The sequence below is a fragment of the Dromiciops gliroides genome, chromosome 3 (assembly GCF_019393635.1).
Source record: "Dromiciops gliroides isolate mDroGli1 chromosome 3, mDroGli1.pri, whole genome shotgun sequence".
Lineage (NCBI taxonomy): Eukaryota > Metazoa > Chordata > Mammalia > Microbiotheria > Microbiotheriidae > Dromiciops > Dromiciops gliroides.
The window spans coordinates 544,527,940-544,551,102 of record NC_057863.1 but is presented as its reverse complement, the minus strand read 5'-3'; the positions used below and the strand labels follow the sequence as shown (position 1 = coordinate 544,551,102).

The 23,163-nt window shown below is 40.8% G+C and overlaps 1 protein-coding gene across 2 annotated transcripts in view; it reads right to left on the bottom strand.

Annotated features, from left to right (window-relative positions):
* Positions 1-1,192: 1,192 nt before the first annotated feature.
* The window catches only part of PAAF1 (proteasomal ATPase associated factor 1), a 66,429-nt gene continuing 44,458 nt past the window's right edge, over positions 1,193-23,163 (bottom strand). The window contains exons 9-12 of one of the 2 annotated variants that reach the window (XM_043996223.1): positions 21,482-21,597; positions 16,511-16,593; positions 10,884-10,966; positions 1,193-2,246 (exon numbers count right to left, since the gene is read on the bottom strand). In XM_043996223.1, the coding sequence (XP_043852158.1) occupies positions 2,169-2,246; positions 10,884-10,966; positions 16,511-16,593; positions 21,482-21,597 (360 nt within the window). In that variant the 3' untranslated portion in view covers positions 1,193-2,168. Of the gene's footprint in view, positions 2,247-10,883; positions 10,967-16,510; positions 16,594-17,661; positions 17,880-21,481; positions 21,598-23,163 lie in introns of those variants that run through there. The other variant, XR_006355698.1, reaches the window with a different exon arrangement.

Sequence of the window (23,163 nt, the reverse complement as noted above, 5' to 3'; positions counted from 1 at the left end):
TGTTTTTTAGTGAGGCAATTGGGATTAAGTGACTTGCCCAGGGTCACACTGCTAGTAAGTGTTAAGTGTCTGAGGCCAGATTTGAACTCAGGTACTCCTGACTCCAGGGCCGGTGCTCTATCCACTGTGCCATCTAGCTGCCCCTATGCTGATGTTTTTGAGTGTTCTGGCTCAGATGAGCCATTCTCCTTCACTCTTTTTTTTTTTTTTTTTGCGGGGCAATGAGGGTTAAATGACTTGCCCAGGGTCACACTAAGTGTCAAGTGCTAAGGCCACATTTGAACTCAGGTCCTCCTGAATCCAGGGCCATCCACTAGCTGCCCCTCTCCTTCACTCTCCATGGCTAATTTGTTGCTAACACCTCTTTCCTATCTTCCACAACATCTCTAGTAAACGTCTCCTCTCCACTGTAATAACCTGCTAGTGGGTCTCCCTGCCTCAACTCTCCCCAATCTACATCATTCTTCATTCAAATTGATCCTATTAAAGTACAAGTTTGACTATGTCACCACCTATTCAATAAACTCCAGTGGCTCCCTATTGCCTCTAGGATCAAATAAAAAAAGCCTGTTTGGCTTTTAAAGAAAGCCCTCTATAACCTTGCCCTTTCCTATTTCTTAGTCCCCTCCACACACTCTCTGATCCAGTGACACTCATTGACTTGTTGTTCTCCTACTACACATGGCATCTCCTGACTCCGGGTGTTTTCACCTGCTGTCCCCTCTCCCTGGAACACTCTCCCTCCTCATCTCCACCTCAATTTCTCTGGCTTTCTTCAAGTCTCAACTAAAATCCCACCTTCTGCAAGAAGCCTTTCCTGATATTCCTTAATGCCAACAGTGCCCTTCCTCCATTTCCAATGTATCCTGTCTACAGCTTATTTGTACATAGTGGTTTGCATGTTGTCTCTGAGCTCCTTGAGAACAAGGACTGTCTCTTACCTTTCTTTATATCCCCATTGCTTGCTTAGCACAATTTCTGGCACATAGCAGGTGCTTAATAAATGCTCATTGACTGATTTGTTAACTACTCTACCCTCCTCACCCCACAACCCCCATCTCCCCAGCCTTTAGATCAAACATGCATCTCTGCATTAAGATCCTTAAGTTCCACATTTGTTAGACTTGGAACATTTGAGAGTAGACATTTAAGGTCATGGATTTTACTATTTACAATGAATCCCCAAGTCTTGTTGATTCTATCTCCATAATACCACCTCCTTGTCTCCATCTGCTAAAAGCCCTAGTTTCCTGCAATGCTCAACTCCAACACCAATATATATATTGGTCTATAGGAGACCTGCCCTGACCCTTCTAACTGCTAGTGCTTCTCCTGGAAAACTACTGTCTCATTTTGTACATACCCAATTACATACAAGCTGTCTCTCTCAATACAACATAAGCTCCCTGAGGCAAAAAACTTTTATTATTTTTTGGGGGTAACTTTTATTATTTTTTTGGTATCCCTAGTCCTTAGCCATGCCTGCATACAGAGGGAACTTAAATACATGGTGTTTGATTGACTGATCATATAATTTAAGCCCTTATTTTACAGATAAGGAAAGTGCAGCCCAGACAGAGGAAGGGACTTGACCAAAGTCACACAACTAATAAAAATAGCTGGGGTTGGAACCCAAGTACTTCTGTCTCCAAATCTAAAGCCACCATGCTTTAGCGCTATAACAGGTCTTGTGATGTCTTCAAATGTTTCTCCTTTATTTTCTTCGTGGAGGGCTGGCTTTGATTCTCTGGTTCTGTAGGCACATTCAATGGATTTGATGTCTCAGAAAACCGAATTGCACACACACAATGAACAAAGTCCTGCAGAGAAAGGGGCTCCTCTTCTGCATCCTGAGGGTCATCTTAACTGTTGAATGGAGGGAATGGGGATGTGCTGACTATGGTGCCAGGGAAAGGAGGAGTGGATGCTAACGCAAATAGATATACCATGTTTGGTCAGATCCAAGTGGCTCTCTGTGTGGGCTAAAACAACAAGACAAAGGTCACATAGGGGACAATATTTGGGTCTTTCTGGTCTTGTGAGCAGAACCCTAGCATGCTGTGTGTGTCCAGTGTAAAGGGTCTATGGTCCCATGAGGCCAGTGGGGTCTTAGCTCCCTGGTGATGAAGGTTTCTGCTTTCTGACCAGTCACTCAGCTCTTTGAGTCATCAGAGGTCAGAGAGCTGATATCGGCGTACAAGACCATCTCGACAGCAGGTGTAGATCTGCTTCTCCCACGTGGATACCTAAAAAAACAAGCATTTGTAACTTGTCAGGAAGATGGGATTCTACTGTTTCTTCCCAAATACAGTCACTCCACCAGCTCAATGGCTGTTCCTATTTCTACTGTGTTTTCTATTTTTTACAAATGGCATTCCTTACAACAGGCCTATGGGGGGGGGGGGGGACTGGGACAGAAAAAGTATCACTGTCTTCATTTTCCTAAAGAGCAAACAGTGTTTACAAAGGGCAACTGAAAGTAATACAGCTAGTAAGTGAGAGATTCAAGACTTGAACTGAACCCATATCTTATGATTTCAAGTCTAGTGCTTTTTTTTTTTTTTGGTGGAGCAATGAGGGTTAAGTAATTGCCCAGGGTCACACAGCTAGTAAGTGTCAAGTGTCTGAGGCCGGATTTGAATTCAGGTCCTCCTGAATCCAGGAACGGTGCTTTATCCACCATGACACCTAGCTGTCCCCTACTGCTTTTTTCTATTAAGCCATTTGTTTCTCAAACCCTTTAAAAAATCTTTTTTATTATAGATTTAATCAACTAAACATTCATTCCAGTATACAAAGTGGATCTCTAGACAAAAAAGAGGAAACAATGAACTTGTTACAGTTTGTTTATTTAAAAGTTCATATTAAATTGAGTAAAGTAGCAACTAGATTGCAGTGTTTGAAAAATCTTTTTCTTTGAAGACAGAAAAATAGGAAGTAAAATTCCAGACTCTTAAAAGTGCAAGGGACTCCTGAGGCCATCCAGTCTGACCTGCACCTGAACTCTGTTTTTCCCCTAACATGTCACTGATCAATGATCATCCACCTTGCATGTGAAGATCTCCAGGAATGTAGAACTTGCTACCTCCCAGGACAGCACATTCTACTTTTGGATTGCACCAGTATGAGGTTTTTTTCTTATATCAAGCTGAACTCTTCCTCTTATTGCTTCTGTACCACTCCTAATTCAGTTCTCTGGGGTCAAACAGATCAAATCTGATCAATTTTCCCCTGACAATACAGCAGGGAATAGAAAACCCTTACCATGCCCTCACTTCATTTTTTCTTCAAGATAAACATACTTCATTCCTTCAAACAGTTTTCACATACTGGTTATACCTTATCTGATACCCCCTGACTCACTCTGGTCGTGGTGTGATGTTTCCTGCTGCTCACTGCCATTCCAAGACCCTCCCTCTACTGCCATCTCAACAATCTCTCTTCCTTTAAGACTTCCTCTACCCAAACTGTCTTTTCTCTACTGCCTCACAGGTCATTCTCCTTCTTTTGACAATGAATTCAGTGCCTACTTCACTATTTCTTTCCGCCTCAACTCTTGCACTCATACAAAGGGATTTCAACATCCATATTGATGCTCCCTCAAATATCCTAACTTTTCAATTCTTCAATTTTAACTCCTATAGCTAATCTACCTCAGCCACACACAGGAATGGTCACACCCCTGATCTTGCTATTATTACTCAAAGGTTCCACCACTATGGTCAAGAACTCTGAAATGCCTTTATCTGATCATAATCTCCTAAATTCCTAAATGTACTCTTCATTCTTGCAGTTATCTCCAATCCCTCCAGCAGTCAGTAATTTTCCAGGCCATCATCTCATCCTCTGGCTACACTCTCCTCCCATGCCCAGCTATACTTTTTAATGAAACAGCTCAACTTTACACTATTGCCTACTGAATTTCTTGCTCATGCCTTGCCAAATCCCCACTCTAGATTATTTCCACAATTTACTTGCTCCACTCTTACTTGTGTGCTGCTAAACAGAGCTAGAGAAAGTCAAGAAACTATGCTGAGTGGGTCTATCACAAATTTGTTATCTATGTTATCTAATTCCAACTGGGTATTTACTGAAATAAGTCAATCTTGGGGGCGGCTAGGTGGCGCAGTGGATAGAGCACCCGCCCTGGAGGCAGGAGGACCTGAGTTCAAATCTGGCCTCAGACACTTGACACTTCCTAGCTGTGTGACCCTGGGCAAGTCACTTAACCCCAATTGCCTCACACACACAAAAAAAAGGCAATCTTTACACTCCTCCCTAATTAATTCTTTATCATATTCACCATAGGAACTATTGAAAACTTTTTCTTATTAACTCAAGTGTGAGAATCAGAGCACCACCACCCTGCTGAAAAAGACATTGTGAGAATCAGGGCAGCTCCGCCCTGGGGAGAAAGCATGAGGTGACCTTTCTGAGATTTCAAAGGTCAGATTGGCATCTGGAAGTTATGTCTACCACCTGTAAGTCATGTCAATCAATAGACCAGCTAATTAGCTTGGAGCTGTGTGTGGGGACAGCCCCTCTTCCAGCCACAGAGGGCTTTGGCTCTAGGAGACTGAGGTTTTTTCTTTTTGTTCAGGAACAGCTGCTGGCAGCAGGGGCAGGCAGAATAAAGAGTAGACAGATCTCTTTATTTCTCCACGTGTTCTCTTTACTAACCCCTAATATACTTTAATAAATACTTAATGCCTAAAGATTGGTGCTATGAGTTTCTAATTTAAGGTGACCACACAGTAGATTACTTAGATACCACAGTTAGATTTTTTTGTTTTGTTTTGTTTTTGGTGAGGCAATTGGGGTTAAGTGACTTGCCTAGGTTCACACAGCTAGTAAGTGTTAAGTGTCTGAGGTCAAATTTGAACTCAGGTCCTCCAGACTCCAGGGCCGGTGCTCTATCCACTGCGCCACCTAGCTGCCCCTACAGTTATATTTTTAAGCTTCACACAAGCCTTCCATAGAACTCCCTCCTTCACCTTCTCAGCTGACTACCTAGCCTCATACTTTACTAAGAAAATCGAGGCAATGGGTTACTTTCCTTCTCATCTCACACACCCCTGACATTATCTCGCACTATTTCCTCCTTACTCTGACTCCAATAATAAGGTGACCCTTCTCCTTGCCAAGATAAGTCCTTGCACACACTCCCCTTGATAGCGCCCTCTCAATTTTCACCAGTAGCATATTTTTAAGCTTCACACAAGCCTTCCATATAACACCCTCCTTCACCTTCTCAGCTGAGTTCTAATATAGCTTCAGACTAGCTGGGCAAGTCACTTGTTTGCCTCAGTTTCCTCATATGTAAAATGAAGGTAATAATGGCATTTACCTCCCAGGGTTATCATGAGGATCAAATGAGATAATATTTGCAAAGCACTTAGCACAGTGCCTGGCACATAATAGGTGCTATATAAATGTTAGCTATTATTATTATTATCCTATTTGCAACTGTGTATTTCCTTCCATCTTATTGTCTTATACATATTCTTTTCTTTTTTCCCATCTCCTCTTTAAGGGTTTATTTTGCTCCTGCCAAGGCCTATCTCCCTTTTATTTTCCCTTTTTCCCTTAACCCCTTTTCTCATTTGCCTGTTGGATAAGATGTATTTCTGTACCCAATTGTGTATATGTGTATTCTTCCCACTTCTAACAAGTCCAGATTAAAGTTCAAGTGTTGTCCATTCCCTCCTAACACACACTGCCCCTTCCTTGCTGTATAAACTCCTTTTTGTATATCCCATAATTCTCTTGCATAATGAGAGAATTTTCCCCATTCTTCATCTCCCTTCCCTTCTTTTCCCAGGGCATTTCTCTTTCCCATCCATTCCATTCCATTCTTTTGAGATTATCCAAAAACATCAAAATCACACCCCTGTTCTCTGTCTAATTAGATTCCCTCTTTGACCCTTGGTGGTGATAAAGTTCTAAGTGATTACATATATCATCTCTCATAAGAATGTACACAGTTTAACCTTGTTTATTAGTTCCTTATGATTTTTCACTCATTTACTTTTTTTAAAAATGGGAGTTAAGTGACTTGCCCAGGGTCATACAGCTAGTAAGTGTTAAGTGTCTGAGGCTGGATTTGAACTCAGGTCCTCCTGAATCCAGGGCCAGTGCTTTATTCACTGTACTACCTGGCTGCCTCTAATTTACTTTTTTATGTTTCTCTTAACTCCTATATTTGAATTTAAAATTTTCTACTCGGCAGTGTTCTTTTCATCAGGAATGCTTGGTAGTCCTTTATTTCATCAGCTAGCTATTTTTCCCCCTTGTAGGATTATACTCAGTTTTTCTGGGTTGGTTATTCTTAGTTGTAAGCCTAGATCCTTTGCCTTTGGAATATCATATTCTAAGCTCTCTACTCCTTACAAGTATTGGCTGCTAATCTTGTGTGATTCTGATTGTGGCTCTATAATATTTGAATTCTTTCTTTCTGGTCACTTGCCATGCCCTGGGAGCTTAGGATTTGGCTATATTATTCCAAGGACTTTTCATTTGAGAGGTCTCTTTCAAGAAGTGATTGGTTAATTCTATCAATTTCTAATTTACTTTACTCTTTGGTGCTAGGACATATGGATTTTTTTTTTTAATGATTTCCTGAAATGATGTCTAGGCTCATCTTTTGTTCATGGCTTTCAGGTAGCCTGGTAATTCTTAAATGATCTCTCCTTGGTCCATGGCTCCAGGTCAGTTGTTTCTCCTATGGGATATTTTACTTTTTTAAAGCCTTTTGACTATATTATTTTTTGATTTCTCATGTAATCATTAGCTTCCATTTGGCCAATTCTAATTTTTAGGGAATTATTTTCTTCAGTAAGGCTTCTTGTCTTTTTTTCCAAACTGTTAATTCTCTATTCATATTTCTCTTCCCTAGTTCTTACCTCTTTTCCCATTTGGTTGTGGTTTTTTTTTTTAATTTTTTCTTTTTTTTAGTGAGGCAATTGGGGTTAAGTGACTTGCCCAGGGTCACACAGCTAGTAAGTGTTAAGTGTCTGAGGCCGGATTTGAACTCAGGTACTCCTGACTCCAGGGTGGGTGCTCTATCCACTGCACCACCTAGCTGCCCCAGCCATTTGGTTTTTTTAAAATATTTTTCTTAAAAGTTGTGAGTTCCAAATTTTATCCTTCCCTTACCCCCTCCCCACAAATGGTAATCAATCTGATATATTATACATGTGCAAACATGTACCATTTCTATGTTAGTCATTTTGTGCAAGAAGACTAACAAAAATGAAAGACAGAAGGAGAGAAGAGGGTAGATAGCATTTTTCATCATGAGTTCTCTGGGGTTGTCTTGGGTTACTGTATTGCTGAGAATAGCTAAGTCACTCACAATTCATGATACAAGGCATTTTTTTAAAAAATAATTTTTTTAGCTCCTTCTTTAACTCTTTCTTTGACTTGCCTAGGAATTCTTGTTGCACTTCATTCCATGCTACATTTTACTTTGAGGTTTTGCTTATAGAGTTTTCCAAGCCATTCTCTTCTTTTGTGTTTGTGTCTTGAAATTCCTGTGGCCCTAATAGATCTTTAGGTTCAGAATATTTTTGTTTGCTTATTCTTGAAGCCTACTTCTTGACTTTGAATTTTATATTAGTATTGAGCTCTGTGGTAAAATAATGGAATTTGGCAGACACCCAGGGGTCTGACTTGATTGATTTAGTAATATTTGAATTGGGTATGAATGAGGAACTACTAGGTACTAACTTAAAGATGATTAGATTTGAGCCACACCTGTCCCACCCTGTCAGACCTAGTCTAACTTGGCCAACTCTGAGAAGGAGTGTCCTCAGAGGCTGTGGACTGTGTCATCAACAGGGAACCAGTCTCAGTCACACTACTTGAAGGACCTCCCCTTTGGGGGAGGGAGAAAAAGGTAGAAAAGTAGACCCTAACAGGAAGTAACACACACACTCTCACTCGCTCTCTGGCCTTGAAGGAGCTTCAGAGCGGACTGGCTGCCATAGAAATTACAGACCCTTGGTGGTGAGTTAAATCCAGCCCTTTGCTGAAAGCAAGTTTGGGTTTGAGACAGCCTTTGTTAGAGTTAGGGAGATTATCCATTTTCCCTTTTCCCTATTCCCTTGTCCTTGACTTTATTAATTTCACCTTTGCTGTGTATTTTATTCCCATTAATAAAACCTGATTTGTTTGTGGAAAAGAGGCTGTTAAGCTCCTTTCTTATTGGCCTGGGAGAAATAACGAAAAAAAGGCAGTTTGCAGGGGAGGAAGCTCTGGACCTAGAGGTCCCTCATTATTTTCTGAACCCCAATATTATGGCGAGTCACCCAATTAACTCTCCCCATATTAAATCTGGCCCCTACAGCTCAGCATACACCTTGGTGGCCAGGAGGAACTTCTATCCTGTTACATCCTTCTGCAACTTTGATAGCTCCAGCTGGGGCCTGCAAGACTTCAGTGCTCCCAAAGTGGTGTGCTCTGGTGGAAGGTCTGTTTAATGCTCTCTTGGTCTAAGTACTAAAAATTCACAACCCGGGTTTGGGTCTATTGGCTTGTTTCTTATTGGGAATTTCAGTAGACTGCTCACTGATTCAACCATTACTGGCTTGTTGGGAGAAGGTCTAAAGGTTCAGAGAAACTAAATTGTCAGCTCCTTCTGGTTTGGGATGTTACCCTCTGCTCCTGGGATCAGAGACACTCAGAGCTGCCATTTACTTCCCAGAACTTATTCTGTGCTCAACATAGGAGGGCCAACACTTACACCTGCTCCTCTCTGTTCCAGGTGACTGGCAGTAGAGCTGTTATATGGCACCTGTTTCTGTATCACACATTTGCTCAGGAATCCCCTGAGGTCTTCCTTATGTCCTGTCCAGGCCCTCTGTTAGTCCCCAAGGGTTGGAATGTTACCTACCACAGCCACTGCATGCTCTACCCAGCCTTCTCCAGTGTGTCTAGCTCCCTAAGCTTGAAAAAAAATGACTCACTTGGGTTTCCTGATCAGAATTCAATCTAGCGCATTCTCTAGCACATTCATATTTGTTAAGGAAGCACAGGAGAGAACAAGACCCTACTGCTTCTTCTCACTCTGCCATCTTGGTTCTGCCCTCCCCACTTCTCTTTTTCATAGCTTATCCCTAGAAAAACATGTCATTTTGAGTGTTCCTGCTCTTCCCTTACTTCTCAATGTTTTGCTTAGGTCGTTCCATTGTATCTCTTGTCCACTAAGTGTGGGAGTCTCTCAAGTCTCAGTTGAGGGTGCTCTCTTCTCTCCTCACTTGGTGGCCTTCAGTTCCCATGGTGTCATTTATCATCTCTATCCAGAGGATTCTCATATCTTTCTATTTAGTTTTCTCCTGAGCTCAGGTCCCATGTAACCAACCTCTTTTTAACTCTTTTCATGTGGAGTGTTCTATAGATATTTTAAACACAATAGGTCCAAAACAGAATCCCTTATTTTTCACAATAAAAGTAATCTTCGAGGGGCAGCGAGATGGTGCAGTAGATAAGGCACTGGCCCTAGATTCAGGAGGACCTGAGTTCAAATCCAGACTCAGACACTTGACACTTATTAGCTGTGTGACCTTGGGCAAGTCACATTGCCCTGCAAAAAAAAAAATCTTCCTACAAACTTTCCTGTTACTAACCTGTTAACAGGTGGTGCCTGTTAAAGGCATCACCATTCTTCCATTTATCCTGGTTCACAATCTTGATGTTATCCTCAACTCCTTAATCTCCCTCACTCTACTTCTCTAATCAATGCCAAATCTTGTCATTTCTAGTTCCACAGTATCACTTGTTTCTTTTGTAATCCTAAGTATTTTATTTTATACAATTAAAAATATCATTTTGAGATGGGTTCTACAGAATTAACCAGACTGTCAAAGATGTTCATGACACAAAAAAGGTTAAGAACCCCATTCTAGATGTCTTTCTGATCCCTTCCAGCTTCTAGTACTCTTCCAACCAAAAAATATCTTGTATTTATTTAGTAGAGATCATGTATTCATTTACATGTTGTCTCCCTTGTTAGAATGTATGCTCCATGAGGGCAAGGCTTTTTTCAATTCTCTCTTTGTATTCCCAGTGCTTATTTATCACAATTCCTGGTGCGTGCACGCATGCACACACACACAGAGATGTATGTATATGTACATGCATGTGTACATGTATATATGCATGCATTGTGTATATATGTACATGTGTATGCATGCACCAGCAGACCAGGAATTGTGATAATCATGTGTACATGTATGTATATACACACATGCACACATACATACAGAGAGAGGTGTGGGGGGAGAACACACGTGAGTTTCAAGTCCTTCAAGCCATCCTGGTTTCTGAACTCTGGATATATTTCAGTTTGTCAATTATTACTAAAATCTGGGACTACAAGCCTTCAATTGTGTCCTGAGTAGGACAGAGTACAGCAGAACTATATCTTCCTTCCTTTGGGACAGCAGTTGAAGATTATGTTAACACTGAAGAGAGTCAACCCGTTGCAGTAAAAAAGATGCTGGATCCAATATCTTTGGAACTAAGTTTTCTTATCTACAATCGGAAATTAGACTAGATCTCAAAGCTTCCTTTTAGCTTTATATTCTGAATCTATGATTTAGCACCATAAAATGTGGGTTCTAGTCCCAGCTCTGATGTTCACTAGCTGAGTGACTCCCTTTCTCTGAGTCTTAGTTTCTCCATCAGTAAAATGGAGATAACAATCCATCTGACAGGGCTGTTGTGAGGAAAACAGTGGTAATTCTTATTCTTATTTTTCTGGCAGCTGAGAAACAACCAACCCCCACCAACAACCTGGCTTATGGAAACAACCCACTTGCCACCAGGTGACAGCACTAAGCATCTCCAAAATAGCTGCATTTGGTGCTCTCCTTGAGACTTACCTTGTACACAGGATCACAGTCAGCCTCAGTTAACTCAATTACATAGTCCAAGTCCTGCTGCATAATGAAACAAGTCCCATCACCTGAAAAAGAAAAAGAGGAAGAACTCAGATCACATGGAAACATAAAATACTTAGAATCTGAGAAGTAGAAACCACCTAAAAGCACAATTAGAGAATTAGGTCCAAATGCTGGTCTTGAAATTTATACATTCTGCCACCTTGGGCTGGTCAACTGACCTCTCTGAGGCTGAGTGTTCTACTGTTTCAAACAGGGAGAAGAGCATGTGCACAACTTACCTCATGTATTTGTTTTAAGAAAAATGTTTTTTAAATATTAAAATGCTATAGAGGGGCAGCTCAGTGGCACAGTGGATAAAGCACTAGCCCTGGATTCAGGAGGACCCGAGTTCAAATCCAGTCTCAGACAATTGACACTTACTAGCTATGTGAACCTGGGCAAGTCACTTAACCCTTATTGCCCTGCCCAAAAAAAAAATGCTATAGAAATGTGAATTGCGATTGTTTAGTCTGTTGTCTAGCTGGTTTGAGAACTTTTGCACAAAATGGAGATGCAGTCCAGTGTAACGGAAAAGAGGGCTTGAACTGGTAATCAGGAGACCTCAGGTTCAAGTCCTAGCTCTGACACTCACTAGTTGTATGACCTCCTATCCTTGAATATTTTGTTGTTGTTGTTGTTGTTTGTCCTTCATTCCTGGAGAGGACCATAACATCAGGTGATGTCATGACTTGCAGTGAATTGGATTTAAGTGAGAGAAGGCTATGCAAAAGTCACCAACTTCACTCTGAGCCATCTGGGTCTAGTGGCAAGATATATATCAGGATGACTGGAGAAGGGCCTGGATATTTTTTAAGGCAGTTGGGGTTAAGTGACTTGCCCACGGTCACACAGCTAATAAGTGTCAAGTGTTTGAGTCCGGATTTGAACTCAAGTCCTCCTGAATCCAGGGCTGGTGCTTTATCCACTATGCCACCTAGCTGCCCCCTGAGGTCAGATGTGAACTCAGGTCCTCCCAACTTCTGGGCCAATGCTCTATTTACTGTGCCACCTAGCTGCCCCTATCCTGGAATATTATTGTACCAGAAGAAGTAATAAATGTAAGGAATTCAGAGAAACATGAGGAAATCTTATGAAATGATGCAGGGTAAAATTATAGAAATATATCCAGTGACTAAAGTAATGTAAATAAAAATAGTACTAAAAAGAATCAAGAGAGAAAACCTTGTAATGGTGACTTTTACACAAGCAAAACTAATTCAGTTAGCTTAAAAGGAAAACAGTATATTTGGAAAAAATGTTTGGAGCAATTCCTCTGATAAATTTTGATATCCAAGATGTATAGGGTAATGAAACAAATATATACAAATAAAAGGGAAAAAAAGAATAAAAGGAATTACTCAATAGATAAGTGTTCAAAGAATGTGAACAGCCAGTGCTCCCATGAAGAAATAAACCACCAACTATTATGAAAAAATTCTCCAAATTACTAATAAGAGAAATACAAATTAAAACAGATTTACAAAGATGATAAAAAATGAAAATAATTGTTGGAAGGACTCTGAGAGGCCAATCACACTAATTCATGACTGGTAGAGCTATGGAATGGGTCTGATCATTCTGAAAAGCTACTTGGACCCTAAAAGTCATCACCATGTGCCTCTAAGGCATGTATAACCAAAAAGGTCAAATACAGAAGGAAAAGACCCATACACACAAATATATTTATACCAGCACTTTTTGTTGAAACAAAGAATCAGAAAGTTGATTACTTATCAAATGGGACATGGCTGAACAAATTGTGGTATAGGAATGTATAATTACATATTATGACACCTTGTGAATAATGTATATGATGGATTTAGAGAAACCGGAGAAAACTTGCATAAATTAATGCAGAGCAAAATAAGCAAAACCAAGAGAATAATTTAAATAATGACCACAATAATATAAAAGAAAACAACTTTGGAAAACTATAGAATTCTGATCCATGCAGTGACCAATTATGACTTCAGAAAACTAAGGGTTGGGCAGCTAGGTGGCGCAGTGGAGAGAGCACTGGCCCTGGAGTCAGGAGTACCTGAGTTCAAATCCGGTCTCAGACACTTAATACTTACTAGCTGTGTGACCCTGGGCAAGTTACTTAACCCCAATTGCCTCACTAAAAAAACCCAAAAAACCCCAAAAACTAAGGATGAAGTATGCCTCTCATCTCTTGGCAAAGAAGTGATGAAACTAGATATGCACAATGCAAAACATGCTTTTAGGTATGGCCACTTGAATTGTTTTGCCTAATCATTCATGTTTATTTGTTACAAAGGTTCTATTTGGGGGCAGGATGAATTTAATGGATAGTGACAGAATGCAAAAAAAGATAATAAAATATTTTAAAAAGACACATGTAATGATTGGAATGATGCCACCTACTGGAGACTTGCTGTGGGAAAGCTCTGCCATGAGGAAAATGCCTCAGAAGGCAAGGCCATGTGGCTTTTCCTTGGCGTCAGGAAGTGACGTTTGCTCATGGGTGCTGTCTATCAAGGCTACCAGCCAATCAACTGGGAGGAGACAGGAAGGAGGAAAGAGGGCCTGCTCGGAGAGCTCCCGCTATTTTGGGTTCCTGACTTGATGGTGGTGGTGGCAGCAGAGGACTTCACAGGAAATTTGAGGAAAGATAGGAATGCCAGGCTGTTGGAATTCTGATCTCAATCTTTTTTCTTTCTATTTTTCAATAAATCCTTAAAAACCTAAACTCGTTTTATCAGTGATTCTAGTCAGTTTCCCCCAAAACTGGGGGAACAGATTAGAATCCATATTTAGAATCTTAAATTACACACACAGAAGAAAACAGAATGAAATTAAGAAGGGGACACAAACAGGACAATTTAAAAATATATTAAATTTACCATATAATTAAGAAAAATGTACTTAACTGTTCATAGTTGTATAATTCTCTTTTTTGTTCTTTGTGTATTGAAATGATGATACTGAAATTGAAGACTGTTCAGTTTATCATAAAAAAGGAAAAGACTTTTTTTTTAAATGAAAATAATCCCAATAATGGTCCTGGAGAACAGATAATAAAGCACATTTTCTTCCTCTAATCAGTGAAGTGAGTGCTTACTAGGGCAGAATGCTATATATCATCAGAAGAAATAATTTTATTGATTATTTTAAACTGCTTTTAGTTTCAAGCACAGGTCTGGCAATGGACTATGACTTTGTGTCTGTTCCCTGCAGACCAGCCTACTTAACTCCTAAGAGATTCATAGTAGAATGGTGGCTGCCAAGGAATGAAATTCTGTTGGCCAAAGAAAATCAGGAAGATTGTGTCTATTAAGTCCTAGAGGGGCTGAAAGCTGAATCAATGGAGGGAGCACTCTAACAGATAAGAATACAAATTTTTTTTTTAACCTTAAAAAAAGATTATTATATTACAAGTCAGAGAAAGGGAGGGCTTGAAGGAGGGAATGGTATCAAATGCATCAAGAATGCCACAGAGGGGCAGCTAGGTGGCGCAGTGGATAGAGCACCGGCCCTGGAGTCAGGAGTACCTGAGTTCAAATCCAGCCTCAGACACTTAACACTAGCTGTGTGACCCTGGGCAAGTCACTTAATCCCAATTGCCTCACTAAAAAAAAAAAAAAAAAAAAGAATGCCACAGAGAATGGACACACACACACACAAGATAAAAAAAAAAAGAGAATGAAAACAAAGAAAAGACCATTCAATTCAGCTAAAAGAAGGACAGGAAGAAAAGAGGCATAGTAGATAAAAAGGTTGGTTGGATGAAGAGAAGGTGTCATAATCCCACTCCAACTGTTCCTCCAGGCAAGAAATTACAAAATGCTGGAAACCTCATCAGTAAGTAAGATCACCTTCCAGTGAGCTTGAAGTCTTGAAGGCAGAGGGCTTAGTGAGTATCTCTGGTGGATCCCCTTTGCCACCTGAGTAAAATTCAAATTTCCTTTCCTCCCACATACAATCTCCTCTCTATAAGGACTGTCCACACTTGGAGCTCACATAGTACTTGTGTGTACCTCTCTAATGTACTATATATGATATTTATCTGTATTTGTGCTTCATTCTCCTATTAGACAGTAAATTCCATGAGGATCATGTTCATGTTTTATCTAAACTTGTTATGAGCCTCATCACCTAGAACAGTGTTGAGCATACAGTGATCACTTAATAAATGTTTGTTAAATAAGTGAATGATCAGCTCAGTCTAGGATAAGGGGTGGGCATGAGTAAGGAGAGAAATCAGACTGGTAGAATACTCAGATTGCAAAAGGCTTCTCCAGAAGTCATTTAATCCATTGTCACTTGCTCCTTGCAAGATAATAATAAAACCATGGATCCACAGATTTAGATTCTAGTTACTTATTGTGTGACCTTTGACAGCTCACCAGAAAAGTATAGTGAGTTCTTCCGTAACACTTGTTTTGAAATGTGAACTTATTCCACACAATTTATATATTAGAGAACAGTTTGAGCATTACGTGAATTTCATGTTTGCTTATTTGTGATTTCATGTGAGAAAAACATTAGGTGAGTGTAAGAAACTGTACCCAGCTAAAATAAGCTGTATAAGAATACACAAGGAGCAGCTAGGTGGCACAGTAGATAGAGCACCAGGACTGGATTCAGGAGGACCTGAGTTCAAATTCAGCCTCAGACACTTGATACTTACTAGCTGTGTGACCCTGGGCAAGTCACTTAGCACCAATTGCCCAGCAATAAACAAACAAACAAACAAAATAAAGAATACACAAAACACACACACCCCTCAAACATCTACCAGTTACCTCAGTTTACTTCATGTGTTATACTACAAGGTAGTATTTTGCTATTCTTTTGCATTTGTGTGTTTTTCTATATAGATACATATATTTAAAAAAAACCTCCAACATCCCAAAAATGTCTAAGCATCATGCTTCTAAAACAGCAAGCAGTACCTGCAAAAGGAAAACTTTACATATTGAATAGATGCTTGAAATAATAAAGTGTTTTTAAAAAATGAGAGAACATGGTATCTCTGAGCAAAGGCATAAAGCCATGTTGTGGCTCATCAGAGACAAGGCTGCAAAAATAAATGGCAGCTAGGTGGCGCAGTGGATAGAGTACTGGTCCTGGATTCAGGAGGATCTGAGTTCAAATCCAGCCTCAGACACTTGACACTTACAAGCTGTATGACCCTGGGCAAGTCACTTAACCCTCATTGCCCCACCAAAAAAAAGAATAAATTCCTCTTGCTATAATTTGAGCAAGTGTTGAGAAGTATGAATACAAATAATACCAACAGTTCACATTGATTTTGTTATTTGTATTCATACTTCTAAACACTTGCTCAAGTGCTTTAAGGTTTACAGAGCCCTTTCTTAGGAGGAAAAAAAAACCCTATACCTTCATGAAGTGGAAAGATTACTCTCCTCATTTTACAGATGAGTAAACTGAGGCTCAGAGGAGCACATACTGTCACCATAATTCAAACCAGTTCTCCTGATTTCATTCCACTAAAGTAGAAGCTCAGCCCCAGTGCTAAGATTCACAAGGCATTCATTCACTTGTCAAAGAGGTCAGTTCTGTCCTTAGGACTCTAGGGCTACCTTGGCTGGCGGCGAATCCATCTCGGTAAGCCAACAGAGATAGTACTGGAGCTCCTGATCGGTGAATGACCTGTACTGGAGTCCTGCAGGGAAGAATATCGGGATAATTGTCCAAAAGGTTTCTTGAAAAGTGAGTCTAGCATGTGCTCAACATATATCATAAACAACATTAAAGCAAACAAGACAAAGCAGGGAGAAAGAGAAAACGTTTACAATGATTATTTGCTGACTAAGATCTCCCTAAAGTTCATCTGAAAGTGGAGAGGCGGAGTGGGACAGTGAAGAGAGCCCTGCAGTGACAATCCGAAGACTTGGGTTTGGGTCCCAGGCTTGTCACTTTAATACCCATGTGACCTTGGGCACTCTTGCTAGGCCTCAGTTTCCTCATCTGGAAAATGAGCAGGTTATCTGGAAGATCTATTTCTAAGGGTTCTTCCAGTTCGAAATGTTATTATACCATGAAAGTAAGAAAACAGTCTATAAATAAAGCTAACCTTAGAATTCAGGTGAGAAAGTTAAAAAAACAACAACCACCCTTTAATAACATTGCTGATTACCTGATTTACAGTAAGCCCTGTGCCCTCCAAGGTAGTTCCTGTGTCCAGAATGAATAATTTAAAAGTATCTATTTCAGGAACTTGAAGGGAAGAAGCTGCTGGTGGCTCTTTACTTCCAACAAGGTAGGAGGCAGACTTCTAAACTAGTTTATATCAACCCATTCAGTCTATGACAGCAATACCAGTTTGGTCTAAATGGGGAGGTAGCATACCGGAAAGAGGTTTGTTTTGTACAACCAAGAGACCTGGGTTCTTATCCCAACCAGGCTGCTTCTTAGCTATGTGACCATGGGCAAGTCACTTACCATCTCTAAGCCTCAGTTTCCTCCTGTGAAATGGAGATAATATTTGCACTAGCCATTTTTATTGGCTTACTGTGAGAAAAATACTTCACAAATTTTAAAGTGCTACAGAAATGGGAGAAATTATTACTTCTGGGTCAAGGGGATTGGCCAGAACAATAGAAGCAACTACACTATAACATGAGAGATGGTGACAGGGTCAGAGACTGGGAAGTGTCAATGGTGAGAAATGGGACAAGCAGAGCACAGAATTTGGGGTTAGGTAGGATAAACTATTATTTAAGAATTTTACCTTTAGCTCCAAGAAGCAGTGTGGAGTAGTGACTTGAAAGCTGGCCTCTGAGTGAGGAAGACCTACAATTCAAGTCCTGCCTGTGACACAGACTGCCTGGGTGACCCTGAGTGCTCAGTGGCCCAGGCAACTCTAAGGCTAAGTTACAGGACAGCTGCTGATCTGCATTGGTAGAAGCCTTTTTAAGAGCAGTTCCCTACAGCTATGAAATCACAGGTCTGGACAAAACAAAGAACAAAAAACCATCAGGTCTATTAAGCTGTGTTGTTCCTATCAGTATAACCATCAAGTAATTTATTAGCAACAGAAAAGCTATTTCTTAAATTTCCACTTTGGGTTTGGCAAATTATAAAAAAATTATGCTAAATGAGATTATTCTTATGTGGTCCCAGAGACCATAATCTATGAAAGGGGAGAGAGGCAGACCTGGTCTCACTGAACAGAAACTCTTCCTGAGAGTTAAAGCAGAGCCTCGAGAAGTAATCAATGTCCTTTCACTGGCATTTAAGCAGAGACAGATATGCAGTTTGCCCATCAACTACACTTCAAGCCTTTCCAGTCTGGAAGAACTGTGTGAAGATTCAACAGGATCACTTACTTCAAAAGCCTGTGGCCCTGGAGTGACTGACTTAGAAACCTAAAAGGAAGCAGTGAGGACAGGGATGCCAAGGGAAGACTGACACCAAAGTATAAAGAGGCAAAAATGGCAGAAGTCCAGCATTCTGGGGATCTTTAGCATAGGGGCAAACATTCACCACTGGCACCACTGTTGTGTGATACTGTACAGCAAGAACTGATCAGTCCAAAAATGTGGAATGATGGAGAACATTCCTTTCCAGGGCACTTGAAGAGCTATGAAGTGTCTCCCTAACAATAAACGTGGGGAGTAACTAGTACCAGTCCTCCTACCCCCATTTTACAGATATGGAAACCAAGGTTCAGTGAGGTTGACCATCGTGGCCAAGGTCACACAGTTAATAAAAGTCTAACTTCCTGTTCTCTCTACGAAACCACAGCTATTCTCCTCACAGTGATGACACTGAGTTATCAAAAATAAAGTTAAATTATCAAGTGTAATACTCAGTTATACTATTTAAAAAGGGTTACTGAAATGCAGTTCACTAAGAAGGAAAAGTTTTGGTGCTTGCAGACATTAGCTTCAGTTACTTCATGAAGAGAATTGTTTATGGGATCTTTCATTCCCAGAATCAAATGATCAATAAACAAACATTTATTAAATCCCTAGTATGTGTCAAGGACAAAAAATAAAGTCCCTGCTTACATTCTACTGTGGGAAACCATACATATCCATATAAGTAAATATGAAATATACACAGAATAAATAGGAAGCATTTAGAGACATCAAGAAAGGCTTCATAGAGAAGGTGGCATTAAACTAAGCTTTGAAGGAAGCCAAGGATTCTAAGAGACAGAGGAAAAAGAAGAATGCACTTCTGGAATACGGAATGCCAGAGGCATGGGAGGTGGGATGCTGTGTGTAAGAAACAGTTAAGCAGACAAACCTGGTTGGGCGGCTGAGTAGTAGAGATGCATGCTAAGTCATTATTGCTCCCAGCAAACCCCGTCCCCCGCCACCACCCCCCCGCCCCCATTCTCAGCAATGCTGGATGCAGTGCACACAGCCATACACACAGTATACTCTGACTTTGCTCTCTGACACAGTACCATGCCTGAGGTTAATAGGCAGGTGTAAGGTGTGAGCACTTGTGCTTAGGAACAGAGTAAGCCAGGGCACCAAGATTTCAGGCTGCTCCCCATGAGAGGCTGGCAGGTTGCTGCTGCTTTCCTTCTGTAAGCAGGTTTGGAAAGCTTTGGATTTCAGTTCAACTAAAAGAACATTTCTTTCACTACAACAAGCATTTCGTGGTTCCTTGGCACTTTCTGGAATACATTTCTCTTTCCTTTTATGTACTAACATCCTTTTCTTTCTCTGAGGCCCAGTTCAGGACTTCCCTCTGAAGTCTTCCATGATCTCTCTAGCTGAAAGTAGCCTTTTCCTTCTCAAATTTTCCTAAAGCATTTTGTCTCATGCTAAACTGTCATGGGCTGGGGTGGACAACATACTGACATCTTGAGATGGGTGAATGGTGGGCAGGTACGTGGCATAGTGAATAAAGCACCAGCCCTGGATTCAGGAGGACCTGAGTTCAAATCCAGCCTCAGACACTTGACACTAGCTGTGTGACCCTAGGCAAGTCACTTAACCCTCATTGCCCCGCCAAAAAAAAAAAAAAAAAGGAGAGAGAGAGAGAGATGGGTGAATGGTGCAAGGAAAAGCATGGGGAAAACATGATGAAAACAACAACATTAAAAAACAGAACTTAGGGGGGCGGCTAGGTGGCGCAGTGGATAAAGCACTGGCCCTGGATTCAGGAGTACCTGAGTTCAAATCCGGCCTCAGACACTTGACACTTACTAGCTGTGTGACCCTGGGCAAGTCACTTAACCCCCATTGCCCCGCAAAAAAACCAAAACCAAAACAAAACAAAAAACAAAAACAAAAAAAACCCCCAGAACTTTCTGGGAAATATTGTTTAAAATGTCAGGATCATTCAAGGAAGATAAAACTGAGAAACAATTTAATGAGGGCTACGGGGACCATAAATGCTGATTTTTATAATAGACATCAGAAGTTCTAAGGAGAGGATAAGAAGAAATGCTCTTAAATTATGGCAGGAGAGATTTTGCAAGGCATGCAGAATAGTAACAGCATGAATTGTTAAATCCTGGGACAGAGAGGCTGAGAAATCACCTTTTTTGTAGAACATTAAGAACAAGAAAACCATCTCTTGACTGGGTTAGGTCAGGTCTCATGTGAAGGCAGAGGGGTGTACTATCTGACCTAGGGAGGTTCCTTCCAGCCTCAGATTTTGACAGGTTTATTACCACCCAGGGGAATGCTTGTAGGGAACCTTGAGGTCCTTTAACCTATAAATACTAGAGAAGGACAGAGTATCATACTTAATGAAATAAAAAGTTGTTCCATAGCAGATTTGTTCCACAGCATAAGCTCAATTTTCCAAACAAACATGATACCAAGGGCCATTTACTGTCAATATAATTTTGGTAAAAGCAATGACAGAGGTCTAAGGGCCAACACTGGAAAGCTCTAAAACTGAGAATTAATGCTTTAGATCAGTGTTAATCTGGAAACCAGACTAAAACCAGATTTGAACCTACTTGATGGATATGTGATCTCATCCACATGAGTTCCCCTTCTACCAAGAAAGATCCCAAATCCCCTATCCACACTTTCTCCTCCTGTATGATTCTTGTCCATGTCTGGTCCATCAAACTTCAAGAGAGGATAATAAACCCAGAAGACCAGTGTGTGAAAGCTGGAAAAGTAAGCTGGAGGCCACTTTCAAGTTCTTTTATGAATCAGTGTAATGTACGAAAATAACATCTCAGTCTGCTGATACCAACACATCTAAACGATGATACTCAATTTGAACACTGATTTGACCCAAATTACTAGCCTGAAGCGGAAAGGCAGCATGGTGAAGAGAACCCTGGATATGCAGTCAGGAGATCTGGGTTTGTACCGTAGTTCTGACACTCACCAGTTATGTGATCTTGGGTATGTCATTTACCCTCTCTAAGCCTCAATTTTTCTCTTCTGTAAAATGAAAATAATACCTTTACTGTCTATTCTTACAGTTTTGTTATTAGGGAAGTGCTCACTCTCACAACATAATCAATGCCCATTTCTAAGACCATACATGCCCATGAAGTTGAACTCAGGCTAAAGATTCCAGCTCACCAAAAACCTATGTAAATAAAATATAGTGGGACTCACCTTGGATTCCTCACATCCAACTGATATATGTTCCCATCTTGAGTCCCTGCCAACAGAGAAAAGCCAGAGAGAAAAGTACAGCAGTTGAAAGCATCTGAGCCAACAAAGAGGAACACCTAGAAGGAAGTGGGAAGAAAAGAAAGCTGTGTAAAGGTCAATTTGCTTTCTGAGACAAGCAAGTAATAAGGTTGATTTTATCTGTTTTGAAACATTCATTCCTCTCTTCAATCACTTCAAATATCCTTTTTTCCCTCCTAAAATGTTCTCTTAGAACTTGGTCTGGATCTCTGATTTGTCTCTAGCACATTCAAGTCAATGAGGCCAGATTTGAACTCAGGTCCTCCTGAATCCAGGGCTGGCACTTTATCCACTGTGCCACCTAGCTGCCCCTTCAGCTTTCTTTCATATTATTCCTCTTTATCCGTTCCAGTAAAACTGAGTGACTCTCTTTCTCCCATTCTTGTCCCACCCTCCCCAGCTTTCTGTCTTTGCCCCTACCTAGTCCCTCACACCTGGAATGGACTGCCTCCCACTGCTTGCTAAAAACCTCTACTCCTTCATGGACCAACTGTGGTATTATCTCCTCCATGGAGCCTTCCCTAACTGCCTCCCCACACAAGGGAAAGTGATCTTTTCCCTCTCTGTCCTTAACTCATTGTCCTTTTGATCAGTTACTTTTGCACTCGTCCTTCCTGTTAAAAACATTTTCAATGTTTTTTTTCTTATAAATGTTTAATTCATTTGAATCCAACGAAGCAGAATCTAACAAGTGCCAGGTGGCCTGGTCCTCTGTGTTCACTCTTTTCCATTCCCAGGTGTAGAGAGGGGAGTCTCTGATTTGCCCCAGGGGCTCAAGCCCCAGGGATCTGGGAGGCCAAGAAACTAGGCCAGACATTGTCACTGCCCAACCAGGACACCCTAAGGAGCACAGGTGATCCAGCCCAGCAGCATCTGACACTGCCAGCTGTGGACTTAAACTTGGTGGGACTAATGCTATGTAGGAACTGAATTAAGCCATGAGCCTAATTCCTCTTAACTTGATATATTTCTTTGTTAGAATATTTTCCAGATCTGGGCATGAGAGGTCCTTCCATGATGCCAAGGGAGCTGCTCCAGTAAAGACCAGTATTTATTCTTTTCGTGCCTGGCCAAAAAATGCAGCAAACTTTTCAATGGCGTCCCAGAGACCAAGGTGGAATGGAAGGGAAATGTCTCCAAGGTGTTGGGGGGGGTGGATTATGTTTGTCCTTGTTATATCTTTGAAGTAAATATCCCTTTGTAAAAGCTAAGTTGCTGTTGTTAAATGGAAGTGTGGCACTATTCACTGGGCCCCTAAAAATGAGGGGCAGGCAGCCAGTTGGAGGAACTGAGCCAGTGGCAGAGGATAGGAACTAACCCCCTCAGAATAACAAGGGATAAAATATAATGGGACTGGGCCTAAAAGAGTGAGTGGGGGGAAAAGCAACCACATTACACATAAAATAGTTCTTTACTTCATGCCCTTCCTGTGGTTCAATAAGAAGGCAAGCTGAAGCCCTTCTGAATGCAGAGCAGAACTAAAGTCTGAGAGAACACTCCACCCTTTGTCTCAGGAAATTGTCTGACTTCTTATTTGTGCGCCAGTAGGGAAAAAAGTTCTGGACACTCCTCCCTTTTTAACTAAAGCAGATAAGAAGACATGC